The sequence below is a fragment of the Meleagris gallopavo genome, chromosome 16 (genome assembly GCF_905368555.1).
Source record: "Meleagris gallopavo chromosome 16, MGAL_WU_HG_1.1, whole genome shotgun sequence".
Classification (NCBI taxonomy): Eukaryota; Metazoa; Chordata; class Aves; order Galliformes; family Phasianidae; genus Meleagris; species Meleagris gallopavo.
In genome coordinates, this window is record NC_139419.1 from 11,453,996 (window position 1) to 11,479,010 (window position 25,015).

General features: G+C 37.5%; 1 protein-coding gene across 13 annotated transcripts in view; it reads right to left on the reverse strand.

Moving 5' to 3' along the window:
* RBFOX1 (RNA binding fox-1 homolog 1) overlaps nucleotides 1-25,015 on the reverse strand; it is a 755,409-nt gene that overhangs the window by 639,285 nt on the left and 91,109 nt on the right. For all 13 annotated transcript variants that reach the window (XM_085237541.1, XM_085237554.1, XM_085237546.1 and 10 more), the window contains exon 2: nucleotides 5,605-5,667. In XM_085237541.1, the coding sequence (XP_085093667.1) occupies nucleotides 5,605-5,667 (63 nt within the window). The remainder of the gene's footprint in view (nucleotides 1-5,604; nucleotides 5,668-25,015) is intronic.

Consider the following 25,015-nt stretch of genomic DNA (forward strand, 5'->3'; position numbering starts at 1 on the left):
TTAGTCCAGCAATTTGATTTCAGACACCTCTGCTGGAATAGCAAAAAGAAAGTCTACCATCTCCAAATCCTTTCTGGTGTCTATCCGTAAATATGTAAAGAACCCACAGGATATTTCAATCAATAAAATCTCACAAATATTTCTTGGTTTTAAGATGATAATACTGGGCTAATTACTTGCTGAAGCAGTTCATAACAAGAAATACTAAGAACAAAACTAAAAAGCATTTCATAGTGAATTTCAAGGTTCGAATCAGATACTTTCAAGCATACTTCATATGGAAGAAAACCCAAATTTAATGACAGTAGTATTTAAGTTTAGAAAAAATAATCTTTTTGCAAGGCACTCACTGTCCATCATCCAAATATTCTTTTTTATATATGTGGTTTCTGAAACACTGAGTGGCAAAGCTATGTAGTATAGCGAAATATAGCAAGAGAAGTTTCTCTTATCATTGCTAGATCATTTCATTGAGTCTGTAATCCTTGTCTTATGAGTCATATCATTATTACAGCAATATTCATATCAATAACAATTTCAGTCCATCACTTTTCTCACATTTTGCTCAGGTGTCACCTTTTCCAAGATAAAAAGCTTGAGCTAATGTTTCCCCTGGATAGAAACTATTCAATACCTCCAACCCTTCCTTTCATTTCTCCGTACGACACCATTTTGGGATACAGGGTAACCAAGAGCTTCTGACAGTGAGCACTTGTATGACCAATGCAACTCCTAGCAGACACAGTCCTATGTTTTCTGCACTGATGGCATCTCCTGAAAATTATTAAATATTCAGTTTGCTTTCTCTGACAGCTGTCAAGCATTGAAATACTGCTTCTGAGAACGCCATCTGATGTTTCCAGGAAAGGATTCTGAGCAATAACAGTCATTTACGCCCTCCTCAAGAACAAATTTCCATCCATTATGAAATTCCAGAAGTGGATTTTATGCTGGCACTTAATCCTTCAGCACTTTCCCAATCAATTTTAGTTTTGCCTGTCTTAAATAATCCTCTCATCATAAATTTTATCATTCTATCTCCTGCTTTTCTTGATAGCTACATGTTCGACTAATAGTGACCAAGCTGCTAACAACCTTGTGAAGAAAAACATACTTTGCTGCCTGTATGATAAAGTCAAGAAACCAAAGCATCTGGAAGCCATACGTCCTGCTAAATTTTTTTTTATTTTTTTTTTTTATTTTTTATTTTTTATTTTTTTTTTTGAGTTCCAAGGACCCTGAGTGACAAAGTAATTGATTCGTGCTTCAATATCCTAACCTGGCTTATACAAAAGACAGAAAACCACCTTCAATTATTTTGGCTCTGAAACTTTTATTACTTGTAGACTGTTCAGATCTAAAAATCAATACCACACAACAACTTGGTCTAGATAAAAGCATAATTTGAGAAGAATTTCAGATCAATCTTTTCACAGAGTTTTATTTTACTGTGTCATTTAGCAGTGCAAAATATCCCTCAAGATAAGGAAAAAATATCCCACCACTTTCTCTTTCTTCCAGATGTGCTCATAATGTTTTTTTTCCATAGGGGTGTAGATGAAGCAAAGAGAACCATAGAGAAGAATGAGGAAAAGCAGCAGCTTTATGGTGTATGGGTCTGGCTGGAATAGAATTAATTTTTTTCTATATAGCCTATATGGTGCTATGTTTTGGATTTGTGACTAAAACCATGCCAGCACCACACTAGCTTTATTGCTGCTGAGAGCTTATTGCTGAGCAGTGGTTTTGTGATGCTCTTTTTGTTTGTTTGTTTTTTCCCCCCCTCCATTCTGCCTCCCCAGCAAGTAGGCTGTGGGTGTGCAGGACGGCAGGGGACACAGCCAGGATAGCTGATTTGAACTGATCAAAGGATGTTCCTATCACACAACGTTCTCTGCAATAAATGCTCAGAGAAGGGAGAAACAAGGTACATTCTTGTTTGTGACATCTGTCTCCCTCTCAAGTAACTGTTTTATGTGATGAAGCAGTGATTAAGCATTATCTGCAGGATGGCATTTTCCACCCTTTATGTGGGAACATCAAGATTTAAATGAAACAAGCAGCACATCTACCTGCTAAGTGGAAAGTAGACAGTTGATATTTTCATTTGTAGCTTGCACAAAGCAAAAAAACTTGTCCTTTGCAATATTTTGTTAACATTTTGTTCATGCCTCTCAGGTAGAAATCCCTCAATCATATTCAACTCACCAGATCTTTATGGTTTGCTACGCTGGTTTGAAACACTGATTTGCTTTATTTTGCATTTTTAAAAGATGTGTTTAATGAGGGAGAAAAATGGGAGAATCTATTTTCATTGCAATAATATCTGTGAGTATTTACCCATTAATTATTTTAACATGATAACAAGTGAGAGTGAAACACAGCTTTATAATGACAGAAAAACACTTAAAATGCCTTTCATTTAATGACTATAGGCTTTTGCAGGAAGACAACAGCCCCTAACACTGAAAGAAAGATGAGACTTGAGATGGACAGAATACTTCCACGCACGTATCTATATCCATCAGGGTTTAAAACGTGGATCACAGTGGCAGATCTTCCAATGGATATGCCTATTAGATTTACAAGGAGTACCACCTGCTTTTCATCCTATTACCTTAAAAAAGGATAGCCAAGGAAAAGTGCCAGTAATAAAACTGGACCACTCTACTACAGTACATTTACCAACAGCAACTGCGTACAATACAAAGACTAAAAAACCTGATCGAGACAGCAAGTACACAGAAATTCTCTCAAAAGCTAAAATCATGTTGCACAATGTGGATGACGCAGCTTTCTACAACTTTATCTGAAATGCTTTCACAGAACTTAAGCTGAAATGCCTCAGACAGCTTACTTGCCATATAACATAGCTTTAGGTAAGCACAGCTGTGTAGGGGTGGGCTACAGACAGCAGTTCATCTTTCTAAGTAAATCACACAGTACAAAAATGCAGAATAACTGCTGCTTAACTGTCCGGCCTTCTGAATTGGGATACCAGTTAATGATCTTCCGTTTCACATGCATAGATATATACTTGACAACACATACAAAATCAATCCTATTCCCTGTCTTTCACTTTACACAGGCTTGGACAGCCAGAGCACAGAGATCATAGCATGTGTTATTGTCTAATTCTGCTCTCCACAGTATTCTTTTCATGACGACGTCAAGTTTGACAGCAGAACAGGAGAAAAATTCTAGTTAAGGAACTGAACAAGAACTCTGCTGATCAAGGGTTTATATTCATTTCTACTAAAAATTCCTATCCGGTCAACAATTTGCGCTGGGTTCCCTGTTGTAAATTTGGAACAATTTGCTTTTGCCTCTCATGTTTATTTTCCAGAAGTGTCTGTGATTGCTTTACTGGTTCGCTCAATGTAATACAATTTTGATCGCCCTTTTCTTTGGTTACATAGACATTACTACACAATTAATAGAAGTTCAAATGCCAAATAAACCCACAGGCTATTAGAATCAAGGAACTACATTTCAAAATTAAAAAAAAAAAAAAAAAAAAACAACTTTAAAATTCAGAAATTCTCTATAATGGAACTGTTAAGATTATACTTCCTGGGCATATTTATCAAAGTTAAAGCAATGCAATGAAGCCAAAGCTAGAAACTATTAGTCAACTATACTGAACATGCTGAAAAAACTGCTATTTTTGAACAGCTTCTTTCTGTGAAATTTGTTTCATTATTATAACATTCCATAATCTTAACAAATCTGTGTTGGATTCTTCTTGCTATTTTTGAATGTGCTAAATAAGAGGATGGGACAAACCATTCCATAATCAGTAATGTACTACATGTGTACACCATGTCATGGGTGACCAGGGCACAACGCCCAGCCATATGGTGCACTTAAGAGCCAACTCATCTACATCGCCTGTTACCAGGCAACATGCTGGACTTCAGTCTCAGCCTAGTAAGAAAAAAATGACCTTTTAGCCCCAGAAGTTGATTGATATTCATTGTGCTGGTTAGGTTATGATCACAAGGGAAAACAATAAAATCAATTATGCACATGGAGATTTGGAGGCATTAGACCTCCCCAAATTCCAAATGAGTGTTTTCTTCTTCTTTCTTGTCATATACCTCAAATCACTGATTTATCTTCTTGAAAGAACATGAATATCTTTTCCTTCAAGTACATTTCTAGATAGTGAAGCAGTATATTCACAGTGAAATTTATGCCAACTTCCTAAAAACATACTGGTAATTATCTTGGGGACCACCTTCTCCCATGTGTTGGAAACCCCAACCTCATTCGTAAATTCTTTATTACAATTTCTCTAACAAAAGCTGTCAATTGTGTCAAATTCTGCTCAGAACTGTAAGGTTATTCTGTGATTGAAAGCAGTATTAATGAGAGGAAAAGCCAAAAGCAACAAGCATGCTGAGCACTATAGAATTGATTTAAATCTGCCTTCAAGATGAACAAACCTTTTTCTTGGTTTTATCCTGTAAACCAGGCGGTTTTCTCGAAACAATAAAATTTTGTTTCAAAAACATTTAGAGGTAGATTGTGTATGCTATAGTAGAATAAGTATAAGACACTTTTTATTCCCAACAAGGACTGCATACCAAATTCTTTCACTGACACAAGGCTGTTGTGGCCGAATTCAAGCACTAACACCAATGTGTTTGTGTGAGAAAAGTGAGCCTACTTTACTATTTTGTCAGCACACGTGCAACTTACTACACAAAGAACAGAGAAAAGACTAATTTCAAGTATATTTCTATTATTCAGTGAGCCCCATACAGAACTAACTGTAGCCACACATCTAATTGCTATTTCTGTACCACAGGACAAGCCATGCCTATTACACAGTACAAAGATGGAGCACTGCATCTTTTTTAAGCAAAGGATTAGTGAAAAATTTTTGCAAAGTACCAAATATACACATTAATAATCATACACTTTGTTTAGTTTTTCTGTTGTTTTGCAACTGTTATTCAACTGAGTATAAAATTCTATCCTAATAAAAAGTGCTTAATCCAAGCATGGGTTAAAATGCTTCACAAACAAACAAACAAAAATTCTGAGTATGAAACAGCAACAGAAAGTTTGGATAAGAAAACATCTTTTCAAATCTAATGTAAAATAGCTTTCAGGAAGGAAAAAAAGTGAAAAATGAACTAACAACCACCGCATCACAAGTTCTATAAATTTATGAGCTTGAACAACAAAGCATAATGAATTATTCGTGTCTGTTCTAATGGGAAGACTGTTTGAGCCAACTAATAAATATACAGAATTTCTTTCTGACAGAATCAGTCAAAAGTAAAATAAACACAGCAACACAACCCCGCCATGCAAAAGGGAAGTAAGAAAGACAAACAGTTTATTTTAACCTACGGACAGAAACAGCAAAGATGTTCTGTTGCAAGCCACAAACAAGCTGTTATTCACTGAAGACTAGGAGACAATTGTCCTTGTAAGTACGGCCTATGAGTCTCAAGATCCAGCATCACCAAGGCCAACATATTACCTTATGCATTATAACTGCAAAATAGACATTTCAAACCACATTCCCAGGAAGAAATAAAATCAACAACAGCAAAAAAAAATAAAAAATAAAAAAATCAGTGTACTCACAGAAAGAAGGCTCCGATCGTGAAAACAATAGGCACCACTTGCATGGGGCTTCTGTGTAGTTTCCTAAGCAAAGGAAAATGAATTCTTACTGTGCAAGGTAGATTCATAGGAGATATTTTGGCTTTCCAAACGTTGAAAGCCCAAGGTAAGCTTTACGATTAAAAAATAAATTATAATAAAAAATATAAGGAAAACATTGCACTGAGGAGGACTTTCACAAGAAAGAAATGTACCATACATTAAAGGGACATAATAGCATTATTACTTCAGAACAAAGAAAAACAGCAGAATTCAAACATTCATAAAAACCAATAAATATTGTATTACTTAAGTAATAGATAATTAAAAGACAGAGAAAACTAGCCAGACACTTTTCAATTTATTTGAAATCTACATTCTTTGTTTGCATTAGGAACTCACCTAATGCAATACAATGCTGTATTTCAAGATCACCCTCAGTCCAGGTTTCTGTTTCAATAGGAATACATAACTACGATTTGCTTGTGTGTTTTTCAATTGTAAACTTCATGCAATTTTGCAAAAGAATAATTATCATAAAATATATAAACAGAAGGGAGCATCCAAAATACATTATACATGCGCAGAGCTTTGAATTAAAGTAGGATAACATTCTATCCCATACTATTGTTTTTGTTTAAATCGATGAGCAGCTGGTGACATCTAATATTTTTGTGAATTATTCATTGAATTTCAGCAGTTACAGTAAGCTCAAGCATGTTTTTCATAACAAATTCACCCTAAATGCATTTTTATTTCCATGTGCACGTGGTAGTATACACTCCTTCATACAAACAGATAATAGAAATACTGTACACATTTTGAGTCTACAAAGAAAACACACAGCAAAAAGTCCCTGTATTACTAAAACAGATAAAGTTTATCATGTTTTACCGACATAAATAATTCCAAGCAGTAAACATATTGAATATTTTTCTAAAAAAATGTGTTATTTATTTATTCATATATATAAAAATCAAAATTCAGTAGTGATTATCCCTAATGTAGCTGAGGAGAAATAGAAGCAACCACCACAACCACCAAGGTACACGTTCTATAACATGTCAGGTAGTAACAATTGCACTTACAAGTTACCCACGTATTAGGAAACCATACTTTGCTTATCCAATCAGACAATAGCTAAACAACATCGATTATTCTTCAGTCACATTCACATGATTCTACAAAGCAATTTTCAATGTAAGTAAACAGAGAGAAACTGCTAATAATTTCGTGAGAAAACCTGCATTTTGATAATGTCATGTGCACAAGGCCCACAATAACCCAGCTGAACATCACAGATGTTGATGTAATGCTTTGGATTGACATGAGATATCATTAAGACAATACACACCACTAAAAGGAAACTTGTCTGGTTTTATAATGCTAAATTTTGTTTTCAACAACTGTCAAGTAGCACAGAAAAACATGAAGTAGGTTCTTGCTTTGCATCCATTTAGCACATGATACTACAACATTTGTGAACAGCAGAACAAACATTCTGCAGGGCTCAAGTCCTTATTTCCTGAAAATGTAAATAGAAGGAAGACTCGAGTGAATTAAAAGAAATCTTACAAAGTATCTAGGAAGAAGCCAGGCTGAGAAATGTTAATATCCTCTTAAAAATGGAAAAGTTGGGTTTTCAGGTGAGAATACCTCAGCTCCCCCACAGAGCAGTCAGGTCATGCAGCCAGACCAGCAGAGATTCTCCTGCAGGGTCACTGCCACACAGAGCTCCTGGCCATGAAGGCTTATAATGTTACCATACCTGTGCATTCCAGGAGTATCCCAACCATTATAGTACTTTTCCTTATGAGCAGTTCCCTTAACTATTTTACATATATATATATATGTAAAATATATGTATATGTATGTATATGTATATGTATATAAATATATATGTGTAAATATAATATATATATATATATATATAAAGGTCCCAGAAAAAATAAGAAAAATATTAATATCTACACGCAGATTCTAGGTTTGATTTACACCTTCACAACTTTATCAAAAAGCTTATGTATAAATTACCCTAGTCTGACACCCTTAATTCTGCTCTGAAATATCACTAAACAATGGTATTTGTCGCTTTAAGTTAAAAGTGATTCCCTTCAGATAACAGCAAAATACAACAAGGAGCGAGCTTTGCCATCATTAGACTTCTAACCACATTACTTCTATTTTGAGGCTTTTTTGTTTGGTATCAGTTTAATTTCCTGTCAGCCTTACAAGAGATTGCTAATGTTTGGGCTGTAGGATATGCTCTGATTAAAAATAATCTTCCCAATTACTGCCTGGCATGAGTCTACTGCCACATGCACTCTGCCACTGGCTTCTGAATTTCTGTCAGCAGTAATTGTATCTGTAGCTCCTAACTGTAAATGAAAACCCAGGGGGCATATTTGGGTTCCAGTTTCCTTTGCCTCGCCATATCTTTTAATTTGCACTGTCTGTCAAAAGGAAATGTTCGTCGGCACTAAAAGGAAATCCTCAGAACATCAGGTTAAAAATAAAAAAAAAAATGGAAAGGAAAAAAAAAAGGCAACTAGAATATGATAAATTGTATTTTATATTTATACCACGTAGACGGAGAATGTCATTCATTCTTTTAGCTGCAGAAGTGGTAATCTGAAACTATGTATTGAACACTTGTTCCAGCCCCAATTCCTTCAAGGACTTCAGACTCATGTTATCACCTCATCTCTGTCTCAGTTCACTGCTGCCGCTCCTGGATTTGGCTCCTGGCCTTGCCCAAAGTTGTCAGTGCCTCTACCACTTCTTGGGCCTGGTTCTGCTCTCCCCACTGAGGCCCAAAGGACCCACAGCCCACGGGGGAGCCCCTCGGTTGCATGTGGTGCCTTCAGCTCCAGCTTGCCTTCAGGAAGAGCCAGCTGGCCCCAGACCTCATGTATTTGAGACAGCACTGCTTAAACCTGGCAGTACGAGTCCAATGCAATCGCAGTCACCAACTTAATGATAATTCATGTTAAGACTGTCATTGATTCACTTTTCCTCTTAGGAGTATTGCTGCTTAGAGACCTATGATGGAAGGGTGACCTACAGCAGACAGTGTGCCCTGTGTGATCCTTACAGGAAAAGCATCAGGAGAAGAACGAACACCAAGTGCAGACTGGACTCTGAAGGAGATAGAGAAGAAACTTGAGGATTAGAAAAACTCTTGATATAACATCAAAAGCGAAGCACCATTTAGAAGGGAAAAGCACAACCAAATACACGAGACATATGTCAGTTGTTTTACTTGTAAGATCTTCAACAGCCCCTCAAAGGTCCTCTAAAAAGCATCTCTAAACTTCTGATGCTCAGAAAGCTCTCTTAATGCGCAGAAGCCTACAGCGCTGGAAAAATCAGTTCCTAGCTAATTTCTCTTCGCACAGAAAGCATCAAAATTTCTCTATTAACATAGGTATCGTAACTACTACTTAAGAAATAATCACTTTTGAGCTTTTCTTCAGAATTTTTGCTTTTCTGCCTCATTCTTCTGCATGAAGAAGTTGTTCTACCAAAGCTCTTAAGCAGGAAGAACCATCCCATGAACATCAGTAAGATTAATCACACAATTCCACATAATAATACACTTACATGCCTACTAGATTAGAAGATTACCACAAATTCAAGTGAAGAGGACATACAATGAAATAACATGAAAAAGGCTGAACTATTATCAGGAGAACTGTAGAGTGCTCCTGTCAATCGTGAGCTTTTAGCACTGAATGCTGCGATGCTGACAGAGACCAAGAAGTTGCAGCATTATACATAGAGAATGGGGTTTTTACATTTTCCATTTTGAAATTAGTAGTTCTCTCATCTCTCATGGGTCAAGAAATGAATCATAGGTGTACAAAGCAATGTAGCTTTGAAAGAGATTTCAGACATAGAGAAAATAATGCTAAATTCACTTACTTTGTCCCCTTCTTTTTAAATGACAATTTTGACATGGCATTTTGAGCGTTCATAAACAATCTGAAATTAATGACTAGAACAAGGGAAAGTTCTAAAAAGGAAAACGAAGGCAGCTTATCCTATTATAATCAATAACTTTATTGATGACCTGGATGAGGGCATCGAGTGCACCCTCAGTAAATTCGCAGATGACACCAAATTGGCTGGAAGTGTGGATCTGCCTGGGCGTAGCGAGGCCATACAGAGGGATCTGGACAGGCTGGAGAGCTGGGCTGAAGCCAACAGGATGAGGTTTAACAAGACAAAATGCCGGGTCCTGCACTTCGGCCACAACAACCCCAGGCGACGCTACAGGCTTGGGGCGGTGTGGCTGGAGGACTGCGTAGAGGAAATGGACCTGGGGCTGTATTGATTGATGCTCGGCTGAACATGAGCCGACAGTGTGCCCAGGTGGCTAAGAAGGCCAATGGCATCCTGGCTTGCATCAGAAACAGTGTTGCCAGCAGGAGCAGAGAGGTGATTGTTCCCCTGTACTCAGCACTGGTGAGGCTGCACCTGGAGTACTGTGTCCAGTTTTGGGCCCCTCACTGCAAGAAAGACATTGAGGCCCTGGAACGTTTTCAAAGGAGGGCAAAAAACTGGTGAGGGGTCTGGAACACAGGCCATATGAGGAGAGGCTGAAGGAACTGGGAATGTTCAGCCTGGAGAAGAGGAGGCTCAGGGGAGACCTCATTGCTCTCTGTAACTTCCTGAAGGGAGGTTGTAGTGAGCTGGGGGTCGGCCTCTGCTCTCGTGTCATTAGTGATAGGACCAGAGGGAATGGTTTCAAGCTACGGCAGGGGAGATTCAAGCTGGACATTAGGAAGTATTACTTTTCAGAAATGGTGGTCAGGCACTGGAATGGACTGCCCAGGGAGGTGGTGGAGTCGCCAACCCTGGGGGTGTTCAAAGAAAGACTGGATGTTGTGTTGAGAGACATAGTTTAGTGGGAGCTATTGGTAATAGGTGAACGGTTGGACTGGATGATCTTTTAGGTCTTTTCCAACCTTGGTGATTCTATGATTGATTCTATGATCCAATAGTTTCACAAACATGATATGGATACTCTCACTATAACTGAAAGAGCTCAGCTATAGGATGCATCTGGACTGGGAAAATGTAACAGCAGAGCAGCTAGCAGCCCTAACAGCAATAGTGTAGTTAAAGGACACAGCACTTTCCTCTGATTGAATCATGATTCTTCTGGACAAAAATCTAAGATAAGCACATGCTCCACATTTTCTGAACTAAAGTAAGTTTGCACACCAGGGAAATACAAGTATCCTTTTGTACCCTGGATGGGAAGGGTATAGAATGAGTTGGTTGACATTTATCAATTTTCAGGAAGAGCAGTTTATATAAGGTTATCACGTCTTGAAAGGGTCTGGCCCTCTCACCTGACGTCACAAACAATATTGGGTCTGAGTGTGCAGGCTGGTAGCCACTCCAAAAGCATGTTCATTCTCCCAGAGCTGTCCCTTTCCATTTCCTTTACCTTGTGGAGCTGCTCTGAACCAGTCAAGCCCAACCTCTCTTACCTTGTCCAGATACCACATTTCGATAAAGCATTTAATGTTAATCTTGCTGAATCAAAATTATTTTTCATAGCTCATTTTCATTCAGTTAATCACTATGCTATAATCTGAAAGAACATAAGTCAGTAATGTAAATTGGGGAAGAAAATGCCTGTATGCCTTAGAAGCAGCTTATTTTTAAGAAGAGCTAATATACCTTTTCTGTTAGTATTGCACAAGTGTTCAATCATACATACATCCAGAAAAAAAGCAAAAGTATTTATTCCTGCTCATATGAAGAGTATATAGAATTTGGCTATCCTTGGCTCTTTATTGAAATCATCATCTTGTAAAATACTTCAGAGTACAGGTGAAGTTGTATCTGCAACCCAAATGGGATAACTGCCTGGGATCTTAACACTGAAGTTTTATTTCTCTTTCTAGAGTAAGCACTCACTTAAGCTGGTTTTCACAGGAAGAAGGGACAAGCACAAACAAATTATGAAACCTAGAGCACAGGCACACAGAAAACATCTCTGCAGAACAGTTGGCTCAGATTTGCTACTTGTAAGCAACAAAAGATGATTTTTCCCCGCTCTTTTTAATCTACAGTTCTTTCTATTTGCACCATATTCACTGAGAAAAAGCACTGGATTTGTAAGCATCGCAGGTTTCCTTCTGCCTTGCTGAATAACCAGCTCCACACCACCTTTTTCTTTATCTGTAACCTTCCACAGCGTACTGAGAAATTCACAAACTGCAAGTAAGGGCCCCTTCTCAATCACTTATGGCATCAGGAGCTTCACACCAGTAAGCTGACACATGTGAAATAAGACCACTTATCAAAGAAAAGAAAGGTCAAAGGCTTCTAAGGTTGGAACAGGAACCTGCTGGTTGCTGCAAATCTCTCACCAGCTCGTTTGAGCCTGACACTTAATATTCAAACTGAATTGCAAGCGATGTACTCAAGGATAAAGCTCAGTAATAATAAAGATTCATGGTCTGACAAGCTCAGCATACAAATTCTCAGCACAGAGTCCATTTTGAATACTTTGTTTTTTTTTTTAATCCAAAGAGAGTTCAGGATTATTATTTTTTAAATGAAGCATCAGTACTTCCCATCTAGTTAGACAAACAACAAAATGAGAAAATACAACTTCAGTCTGTATTTAGATGCTGGTAAAGAAGCACGCCTTAAAACCAGTAGTCTCATTTGCACTATAGATGCACCATATGAAATCCTAATCTCGCTAATGAGACATAGGGATGCATCAAGTAATGTATACACGTTGATTTCACAAAGCAAAATCCTTTACGCCAGAAATCCACTGCCATAAGCCAGAAAAGAGAACTGCCCAAATTTCAGATTTACAGCTTGCCATTTGTGAAAGCCATGTGAAAGGCTCTATATCTTGATGGATTTTAGATAGAATCCCAAAGGCTTAATCCATACCGCCCAGACATCGCGTCTACAGTTCAACTTAATATCAAGCCACTAATATTAGATCACCAACAAGTAGCAATTGGTAACATCCTTCATTGACCTCCAGATTATTTTCTGCCCATCATACAGAACAAGCTTCTGGCTTCTAGGTGGAATTTGAGTTTTGTTTTAATTTTTCGCTTCTCAGGCTCACCCATCGCTTATTTTATTCAACATCACTTAGTTCACAGTCAGAAAATACATTATTTGTATTACAACGACAGTGTAATGTCATGACCCATTTATTTTTTCTATGTCTCCATGTTTATTTTGCATTACAACAGCCTGACAATTCATTCTCTCCCCCCCCTTTTAAGCATGTTAAAGTTTATGTACATAGGAAGCAGGTTAAAATTAACTATAATTAAATGCCTATAGTTTTAACATTGAAAATACTGTTACCAAACATTAGCTCCATTTAGAATCTTTTGCTTATTTTGTATGCAGTTTTGAACACCTACATTTCTATTACTAAATCTCTTTCCTTTAAAAGCACACTGCATCTAGCTTAACTACATCTCACTAAAACACCTTGTTAGTCATACTTTGATTCATTTCATTGCCTTTCATATTTAAATTACCTTGTTTCTTCTCCTATTCCTCATATTGCCTTTGAAAATGACAAGACTCACTTTGTGCAGTGATTGTTTATAATTCAACCTCGCATTACTTCCAGCATTAACACTATCATTTTTTGTATATTTGCAAGTTTTCCTGCCAAACTGCTAGCCTAAACAATCCAAAATTTGCATTTAATCTCACCCATTTCATTCCAATTCCGTATACACACTCAGCTACCACAAAAATGAAACTGTATCTTTTACATAAATGAAACAATAACTTCCCTAATCCCAGAAAAATGAAATCCTGTTCTTCGCAGATTTCTTGATTGAGCCTCAGGAAAAAAAATCTGGTCCATCACCAAGCAACAGATCAGTGTTTTTCTTTAGCAGGCACACAGACAAGTGCTGCAGCATGAACTCAAATTGAGGGTGAAGTCGCTGAAACAATTCTAAAAACGCATGCTTGTCAAGATTCCTCTCAATGTTGATTCAGAACAAAAGCACCTGAACAACTCTTATTGCTATTTAACACACTACAGTATTATTAACTTTAAGATAGAATCTTCTCCAAGCTAATTTATACTCCAGATTAGGTGCTCAGCAAAATTAATCCAGTGGTGCTGGGAATGTGTCTTTGCACCAGCTATTGGAGTTCTTCTACAGGAACTGGGGAGAAGGAACAGCAGCTGGAGGAATTCCTTGTGTTACCATTATTTTCACATATTCTCCTTCAGCGCTCTCATTTATGTTAATCTGCAAACTCTCCTTCAAGGCTTTGGCACGCAGAAGGTCTATGTAACCTATCCTTCAAGTAGTCTTAACAGCTATGATCAGTAGGCAATAGATGCTAGGAATAACTGGTATTTGCTAATTTCATGGAAAAAAAAAAAATCTAAATATCATCATCTTAAGATTTAACGCTCTTGTATTTTACCAATAGTAACTTTTATAGAGGTTCAGAAAAATTCTTCAAAGATAACTGCTTACTTAAACAGAATTGTACTAAATCAAATTAAATATGGGGTCAACTCAGTGTTATGGAAACCCATTGCCTTGAAAGCATCAGATACAGGTTGCTGTTGGATAACACTTGGTCTAAAGGAGATGTAGGAACTTTTATATTCAGTATTTTTCCTCATCTCAAATATTTTAGAGAGTCTTTGACTTTATTTGTTGTGGGGTTCTATTTCCATTTTTAAAGAAAGTCACATGCTACTGAACACAAAGCACGAGTATTTTCTTTTTGTTCTAAAAAGCATAGCATAATAGTAGTTTTAAAAACACGCGCATGAAGGAATATTTGAAATCTCAAGTCCACTAAGTATTCTTTAAAATAAAAGAACAACTTCTAGAGAATTGATGGCTCTGTGCTGTTTGAATATCAAAGCTGTTCTGGGTATCACTTCGATCTGCCCATCGTGATTCAGATACTTCTGAATAATTCAAGATGTTACGCTTTAACTTATTTCAGCAATTTCCTTAAAAAGAAGCAGTAAGTGAACATTTATTACAGACCTTCAGATGAATCCATATAATTAATATTACGATGTACTTTACCTGTCTTACTGTTTGCTCTTGTAATAGTAAGTCGGTATTAAATAAACAACCCTCAGACAACTTGTTGTCCCACTTCTTAAGAAGATGCTTCGATTTATATAATTACTTTATCTGATTTACTGTTGCGTCCTTACCCAAGTTACATATTCTGTTAACACGCTATAAAACTAATTAGCTATTTTGAGGCAGGATGCATTTTTATTGCGAAGGCAATGTATTGCTTGTGCTTCCTTGGAATAAAATATTCTTTTCATAGTGTGACAGCAACATACTTCATCTTTCCACATTTTATGTGGCACGCTGAAGCAAAACAGAAATGATGTGCTATTATTCAAGCATAAGAAAAATAGTAGCACTGCACGAACAAGTGTCAGAGATGAATAAAGGCATATGAAATGATACGAAAACAGCAGCTGAAATATGCCCTCATTTTTCAAAGATGAGTTCAGAAGCCTTGCACCCAAGTGATTATAAGCTTTACATTAAGACAACAAGATGCTGATGCAATTTTGAAATGAAATTGAGAAATACTGAACAAAAGTTGATCCAAGATTTTTTTTGTTTTGCTACTAACGAAGGGTTAAAAAGAAACGACATCTTTGTGAATACATATCTTGGGTTAGAAACAGCTTTGGATAGAAACAAAAAATAAAACATTAGCCTGTATTTCTCAAATAAGCTTTATTTCTGCCGATTACAGAACAGTATACTGATGGTATCTAAGAGTGTTGCACGTCTGCTCCCAGACTCATAACAGGCGTCAAGTAAGCAGGGGTAGGGACACGAAAAGGGAAAATAAATCATTCCTGAAAACTCTGAGGGAAAATTAACTTTCCACTGCTTTCCAAGAATAAGTTATATTCATGAAGAGTATTAATTACTGTTTTGCACCTTTTACAAAGGTACCTTTATCAACATTCCAAATGAAGTTATTTGGGCTCACTATGCCACAACACACTCGTTCTGCTTCCACGTGTTGTCCTCAGTACTCAGCATACCTCACCATTCCCAATGTTCCACTTGATAATTAGGATCTTATTTTCCTTTCATGCTTCCAATTTTTCCAGTCCTTTTTTCTTTTTCATCATACATACAAAACTTCCACATAAGCACTGACTTAATTTTCTATGGGTGCGTTTGTTTCTGCTGAGACAAGATGTCATGAAATTTGCAAACAAAAATATAAGTCTCAATACAGTCCTGCCAGATGGGCTGACGGGGAAGCCATCTCTAAAGAAGTGACTTTAACAGAAGCTTTGCCAACCAAAATAAGGTGCTCTACTGCTTCTTGTTGATTTAAGGTCTTTGACACACTGCAGCTGTCATAAGGAAGGGTAGACAGAAATTGCAGTTTGACTAGAAAAATACATTAAATATACAAGTTTTATGAAATAGTCCCTTGGCATCTGCCTTCTGTAACATCACTCCATATTGTACAAGGAATTTCTCTCCCTTCTCACTCTTTATAGAGATGATGTTTAATGTACTGACTGGTACTTAATCAGATTTTGTCAGCTTTTGTGCTGGATGCCATCTTACTCGTCCCATTAACTGCCACAGCACTATTCACAAAACAAATTAATTGCTGCATTTTCAGCAAAGGTGACAGAATTCAGGACCTACGTACTGACAGGCAAATCCCATTGATGTCATCTGGATCCTCACTGCTGCCTGCGGCTGAAAAGGGATGCCTGGCTTGGCCTGATGTTGGGCCCAGGTTGGATGGGGCCCTGGGCAGCCTGGTCTAATATTAATTGGGGAGGTTGTTGGCCCTGCATGTGGCAGGGGATTGGAGATTCACGATCCTTGAGGTCCCTTCCAACCCTGGCCATTCTGGGGCCAAAGACTGTATTGAGACAGGGGAAGGAATAGGTGTGCTTTGTCAGTTCCCTGATCCATTTCACAGAGGAGACTTGACTTGAATGTCAACACTGAATATAGATTAACCTCTGCAATGCTGTGTACTATTATAGCCATTACCCAGGTGCACCGTTGTATATTTGGATGTGCTCCTGTTATAGAATGAGTCAGCAAAAACAACTTGAAATGAAAATAGATGGAGCACAGGGAAGAACAGAAAATGTTTGCTGTCTCATTTCTGCTATTGCAGTAGACATGACTTCCAGTAGCATTGCCATTGGTTTAATTAGTACAAAAAGACAAGTTTTTCCCCTCTCATTTTTATTTGCATTGAATTTAAACTGATAGATCCACAGCATTAAAAGACCTAAACAAAAGCCTGCATTCTGACAGAGGTAACCTGACCACATACTGCTCAAAGCAAACAGAACAGCAAATCCAGTGGTGTCCAATATTATTCCTCCTGCATACATTCCAAGCATTTCCCACATACAGCTCTGCACTTCTACAGATAAACTCTTATATGCTGAAGTGGCCAGCTTACCACGATGATCCTACAGCAAAGGAGGGCAAGAACATACCCAAAATGCTGAATACAAGAATTACCAAGAAAACTCCCTGTAAAAATTATTTGATGCTTCATCTGAAAGTAGACCAACAAATCTTTTTGCTGAGACCAACATAAGCTCTTAATACATTCCTAAAAAAAGGTAGATCCTAACTTCTAACTCCAGTTGCATCCAATCAGGTTCAATGGAATGTAATTTCACTGTTAATGGGAGCTATAGAAGGGACTAATTTGGTTCAGCATATCACGTTATTCAGCACAGAAGCAATTAGTTTGTGCCTGAGTAGTTCAATAGCATTAAGAAACTTGCAAAGTAACTGCTGGTAGAAAAGCTTTGTTTTCACTTTTGTGCTATTTTAATAAGATATTCTGGTCAGATGATCAAGATCTTTATCAGGCAGATAATTAACCAAAGTCATTAGCTGAAAATGTCTTCCCATCAAGAAAAGGAATTTGATACAAGTGTTCTGGAACAGCTACAAACAAAATTCACCTCCATCCTAGAGCGATGGGAAGAGCTACACACCATTCAGAAACAATATACCAATTGTCACAACACGCTGAATCCAGGACAAAAGACACTGCTGTAAGTAAGAAGTTCAGAATCAAACTGGCATTTTAGAAACATTATCACTAATAAACACTGTTGGAAGCACGGTTGCATTCCCACTGAAACACGAAGAACTGAAATGAATTGGTACCACCAAGAAACAGATTTTAAAATTGGCTGAAACATTTCTGTTTCAGATATAGAAGCAAGTTCTTTCTCCAGAAATACAAGGTTCTTAAAGATCAGCCCCAGATTAATTACAGTCACGAATCACTCTGTTCTTTCCCCTCAATAAGTTTCAGGTTTTGTTTGTCCTATTTTTCATTAACGTACTCATGTGTCAAGAAAAACAGTTACAACTGTTGTAAGGAAAGAACAGCCTTTTTAAGTCATTGCATCTTATATAAAAATCATTTTAAAATAATGCTCATGTGAACGCTCCAGTTCCTGCAACCAACATAAAAGTACATACTTTCCAATTTCATTTGAGTTGTGTATAACGAATTTCACAGTTTTTGCTGATGCAAACACTCCCCAGTCTCAAGTAGCTCCTTATCAGCAACAGCAGCAGAGCTGAAAATCTGTAAGCAATATTAAATGAGAATAAATTAAATATATTAAGAATGGATTATTTGTAAAAATCAGCTAGAATAAACCTTTTCATTATAGAAGCAAAAAATAGTTATCTATTATATAATAATAGTTCTACCCTGTATGCAAACACATATAATGTGTGCTCAAATTATTTATATGGATTGCTGCTGTAACAACTGACATGTTTGTTTCTATCTGGGAACAAAAAACCTAATCTGTTCCCACAGCTTTTAAACAGAAAAGTTGAAAAGCAAAGAAAAAAAATGCAGGCACCTGCAAGATACAGTTGTTATGTAGGTCATTTAAAGGGTTTATGTCTACACACAGTAACATTTACAAATTTTTCATCAAAATTTCTATTATCGAATCAGACATAAATCCAATTATAAACAGGAATCTTTGACTATGTAGTTTTAACACTCTGATCCTTCTACCAGACTTTCAATGAGCTCTGAAGACCATTATTTTATCAATTCACTACTGTGCTTGTTTAAAGATGAATTTTGTCATAGTAAATGGTGTAATATTTCTGAATTATATATATATTTTTTTTCTCCAGTAAAAAACAAGCAGCTAAACTTTGCTTATCTTCATCAAGGAGTTATTCCAGACATTAATACCTTTTTCTGGTGGACCAAGTTAGAAAACCCTTTGAGCACCGTGTTCCAAACAGGATGTAAGCTTTGGGTAGTTGCATTACGTTTTGCTTTACATTTCATTTATTCTGAAAATTGATGCCTCAAGTCCATGAAGATCCTCATAGAATAGAAGCTGTAGTTAGTGCTTTGAAACACAGTTCCTTTGACCATTTGCCATCAAGTGTTGACCTGCAATTTCCCCAGAGGACTGAGAGCAGCAGTCTTAAAACCAAAATGACACACAGAAGCCTTCCATCAAATCAAGTGGTTTAAGTGTGTGTCACAGAGTGTGCTGCTATGGTTGAGAATTACAGAACAGCTCCAGCAATTGCACCAAGCGAGTTGTTGTACACTGAGCACATCTTGGCCAGACCCAGAGCTTCTGAGTCGCTTCAAGTGAAATTCAGAACTTTGAAATAGACACAGCAATGCAAAACACGAGTAACTCATTTTTACTACCTGCTAAGTGAACGCCTACAATATAACAATTATCAGCTCTGTATCTCAAGAAGTTGATCCCTCACTGAGAAAAAGAAAGAAAAGTTACACTTTTAAAACAAAAAGTTGTTCCTTAGGAAAGAAAAAAAAAAAAAGGCATCATCGTATACAACACCTCTTTGGTGCAGAATCCCCTTGAAATGCGAATAATGGAGTTCACGGACATTTTCAACTTCAAACAAGAAAGAAATCCCAAGCAGTACTTAAGAAGTCCTGGTCACTATACAAGTACTGGTCCAAAATTTGAAGCACGAACAAGTTACTTTATTGGAGAAGAAAGAAAAGGAAAGAAAGTGAAAAGATAGCAAAAAGATACCTGTCATGACAGCCTAATGTTGAACTGCAGCATGAATGCTAAAATGAAGTAGACGTACTGACCACGGTTTGTCTACTATACAACCCAGTTATACAAAACCATTTTAAATGTTAAAAATTCATGCTTGCGAACTCAATAAATATGAACCCCTAGCATCTGAAGTCAAAGTTACTTGAGCTTTGAGACAGTCTTCATCAGTGAAGCTTTATTTGTGGTGAAGGACAAAGGTCAGACCAGACAAGCAACCTGAATTAAAATATTAAAGCTAACAAAGCAGCTGACTTCCTTCACTTCTTTCATGGATAAGTGTGATTTGAGAACTAAGATAGATTTCTCTCTCTCAGAATTAACACCTTTATCTCCTACAGTATTACATTTTTAGATTGAGATGTCAATAGCAGCCAGTTTGGTAACAGTACGAAATGCATTTTGCTCATGGCCCTGTAACGCAGACAATGATTTTTGCTATGTTCTCAGCAAGATGGGTGCCAGCAAGCAATACCTTTTCCCCTGTGTATTATGGGACCTGGAAGAGAACCTGATCTATAGATTTTTGTTTCAGTGTACAGAAAATGGAAAACGGGTGACATGACAACTTAAAAGGTTCACAAACTGACCACAGCTGATAGACATGAATACACAGTATTTAATACACAGGTAATCTAATCACTGATAAAAATTGACCAAATCAATATTAATAGATGTACTACACATCCTTAGTCCCAAATAAATATCTCATCAATAATTCCCAAATTCCAAAAGCTAAACATTTTTAAAAGATCTGTAGTGAACTCCCAGCAAATTTTTAATGACATTTTGGCATATATTCACTAAGTCTTTGAAACAGATAACATAAATAAATTCCTAATTTTTTTTTTTAATCTTCAAACAGTATTCTACTGCACAGCAAAACAAAACTTTTGGCGTGTAAGTCCAAATGAAATGCACACAGGAGCCATTTCTACAGCCATGAAAGCATGGAGCATTTCAGAAGCCCTCAACTACACCAATTAGAAAATATGAAGACATGAAGAAGATTGAGTTGAAAATTGGCCAAATTTTACATCTCAATGCTTTTACTATGATTTTGAGTCTGAAAATGAACTATCATTTGCAAGAATTCAGACACCACAGGCAGTAATTTATCTATAGATGGAGTAAAATGATAACTGATTTCTGAGTTCTTGGTCAGAATAATGAAAATAATGCTGAAGCTTTAGAGGCTGAACGTATCATCTTCTCAAATTTGAATGACAACTTAGAGCAGTAAGGTCTACCTAGTCAAAAACCAAGCACTATGCCCCATTTCAGTACGTTCTGTGGCAATAAGCAGCACTGGAAGGCAAAGAAAAGGCTCGAAGGATGGTGGACGTGAACACAGCAGCCTACACACCAATACCCTTCTGCAGCTGAGCAAGTATTCAATTCCCAGATTCATTCTAGGACAAGCTGAGTGAGAGACTGCATTCACTTTCCTTGCAGACAAATGATGAATGCCAACCTATTGATTCAATGAACTATAAAACCAACTGGGATCAAGAAGCATAAGCATTCTGTCTTTAATTCATGTTGTGTTGAAGTGTTTTATAATCTATATAAATCCAAGTAAACATGCTTAGATATCAACACTAAGTCAGCTATGACTGACATTAAATGGCATTTCTTCTGAAGGGCATGTCATGTGAAAGATAAGGCTCTATTTCTATATATACTGAAGTTAATTCAAGAGTTCAAACAGCAAACAGTCATGGTCTAGTTTATGCGGATAGTTAATTTACATTGCAAACTGCAATGAACTAACAAACTCAGACTGACTTCCAGATTAATATAATTAACAAGATACATATTTGATATACAAGTATAGGCCTACTAGGCTTTATTATTGGCTAACAGACAGCTTTTTTGCTTTTAGAAGGCTTGGTACAGAATTTATTTTTGATCTGTTTTATGCCTAGTTGGCCCCAAAGAGCCTACTTTGACTGGGATTGACCCCATGGGTGTCTTTGCACAGCTGCATAGAAATGAAAAGCATGAAATGGCCTTGGAAGCCTTCCTTAGCCTCCCCCAAGCTCATAGATGGTGAAAGTGAAGCACAGCCTACATTCGCTTTGCACTACTTTTCTTGTTAGTCAAGCTGATTTTAGGACAGCTTTTACACTGTGCTTTCAGACTTGACTCCACAAAGCAAGTAAAAACAATTCCTTCCTCTTCATCCTTGAAAAGAGCAGAGGGGCACAACTGTCACCATCAACCTGCTGGCCAAGATATTTCTGGGCTGCAAGGGCTCATGTCCAGCTTGCCCCCACTGCTCCCAAGCCCTTTATGGCCGGGCTGTGCTCCATCTTTACATTCTCCAGCATGTATTGATTGTGGGGGTTGTCACAATCCAGGTGTAACATCTCGCACTTGGCTTTATTGAACCCCATATTTTCCTGGGCCTACTGCTCAAGCATATCTGTGTCCCTATGGACGGCATCCCATCCTTCCAGCATGTCAACCACACCACACAGCTTGGTGTCATTTGCTGAGGGTACACTCAATCCCAAAGTTCATTTAATTGAAGATATTAAAGAGCATCAGTCTCATTACTGACCTCTCTGGGAGACCATTAGTCACTGATGTCCATCCAGACAATGAGCCATTAGCCACCATTCTCTGGGTATGATCTCACAACAAGTTCTTTGTTTTATTGAACAGTCCACCCACTAAATCCATATCTTTCCAATTCGGAGAGAAGAACTTCATGGAGGACCACAAAGACCTTACTGAAGCCCAGAGAGATGATATCAGTGGCTTTTCTCTTGTCCACCAATGCAGTTACACCATTATAGAAGGCCACTAGGTTGGTCAGGCAGAAATTGTCCTTGGTGAAGCCATACTGGTTGTCTTGCATCACTTCTGTCTTCCATGCACCTAGCATGAATCCAGAATAAACTAAAAATATTCCACTATCTTCCTCAGCACAAAGATGCTGCTGACAGATCAGTAGTCTCCTGAATCATCCTTTCTACTCTTCTTAAAAATGGGTGCAACATGGTCTTTTTTCCAGTCACCACGGACTTCTCTTGACTGCCACGACTGCCCAAATTTCACTGAAAGTGGCTACATCAGCCAATTCCCTCAGGACTCTGGGATACATCTCATTGGGACCCACAGACTTACAAACATAGACATTCCTCAGGCAGCTACAAACCTGAACTTCTCTTATAGTGGGGGAGGGACACTGCTCCCCCGGTCCCCACCTTATTATCCATCTGCTAGAGGGGTGTGTGAAGAGTAGCTGCCAGTAAAGATTGAGGCAAAAGAGTTGTTGCATACCTCAACCTTCTCCTCGCCCATTGTTAGCAATACAGGGAGGCCGATCACTGTGGTGTGGAGAGAATACACTTACTTGAACAGCTCACTAATATGATCAGGGCAGCTCTACATGATCCTTCATGCATCCACAAAATAGTCAAGGTTAAGAGACTTTTAGAATACAAGTTTCCAAAAATTCAGTCGTCTTATCTTTTCTTTTTGTCACCATGCCATAAATCTGCCTCAAGTACAAATAATAACCTTGCGACTGAGAAGTTTAGTGATTTCTTGCACAAACTGGATATTTTCAGCACTTTGTAAAGTATTTTCTCTCCATCCAAATGTACCAAGATCATTTACAAATGAATTTTAAAAAAGAACAAAACAAAAAGAAAGAAAGAAAGAAAATCACTCCAAATTTATATATCCTTAAGAGTGTATGAAAATCTTCTCCATGTGAAAGTTCTCCATGTGAAAGTCAATAATCCATACTGAAGTAACTGACCATAATAGCTTGAAAACCAACCTATTTTTCTAACTCAAGAAAATGTAGGAAGATAAAAGTCAACCAAAAGAACAAAGAAAATAAGTTAGCTTTTAGAAAACAGACGTCTTTAAAAAAGATAAGAAAACAAGCCTTTAAGACTTGCATGTGCTTTGCACTTTAAAAGGCTCTCATCACGCTCTTAATAAATGTATGGATACTTCACATAAAGCACAACAGTTCCATTGAGGAACGGAAGAAACATCTGAGCAAAGAGAGAGAAAGTCATCCACTACTGAGCCAACAATTTCAATTCAACTTTAGCAAGCTGTAACTGGTCAGCGTACACAGTATCTGTTTTCAACTTCTATCATCCTAGCAAGTACATCTGTGAAGAAAATGACAAAAATAATAGAAAAAAAAACCTATGAAGCATAAGGGATCTCTCTAGATCAGTTGCCCTTTTAGGCAAATTTAAACTTCTCAAGTGTTAACTGGGAATACCACACAGCAGAACAAACAGGTCCAGGAAATTCCAGAGTCATGGAGAAGCTAACTTCTTGGTTCAGGTACTATAACAGAGCTTACTAGGAAAGGTGCCCTCCTGGACTTGTTGCTTGAAAACAGAGATGGCCTTGGCCATAATGACCATAAAGTAGTTGAGATTAAAAACTTGATAGAAGAAAACAGCCAACAGAACTTCAACATTAGATAAGAGAAGAACAGACTTCAGGTTGCTTAAGAAACTAGTTAGAAAGGTCCCCTGAGAAACTGCTTATGAAGCTTTGGGGTCCACATGCTCTGGTCACTCCTTAAGAGCCATTTCTTAAGAGAGCAGGAACAGGTGATTCCAAAGTATCAGGCAGGCAGGGCATAAATCAGGGTTGGCTGAAGAGTCTGCGTGGCTTAGGCAGAAAACGCAAGTGTACAGGCACTGGAAATGAGGTCAGGCAACACAGAAGAACTACAGAGATGCCATCATAGAGAGGAAATTTAGGCAGCTAAATTTCAACTAGAGTTTAATCTGGATGATACTGCGGGGGACAACAAAAAGGGCTTACTTCTCAAGCTTATTTGGTGCAATTAATGAGGCCAATCAGTATGTTGTGGCAATTAGCAAAGCAGCGGTGGCACACAGTTTCCAAGTGATTAGTTTTTGGCTGCGTTACTCAAATTAACAGATAACTTTACTTTGCTTGAAACACATTTGAAAGACCATGCTGGAAAGCAGTACAACTTCTGATCATAAAAATCATATAAATGAATTAACCAAACTGAGCGAACTATTGTGTTTTTTTTTTTTTTTTAAGATGAGCTTCTAATTTGGAAAGAACAAAAGGATTAACAAGAATAAAAGCACTTCATCCCATTTTTCCTCTTATGCTAAGATTTTCAACATTTGCCCTGTCTCATCTGTTATGGCGAATTCCATTATAAGTGAATAAAGGATGTGCTGCTCTACAAACCAGAGGCATTTTAATGACAGTTTTCAAAACATGGCCCTTTGT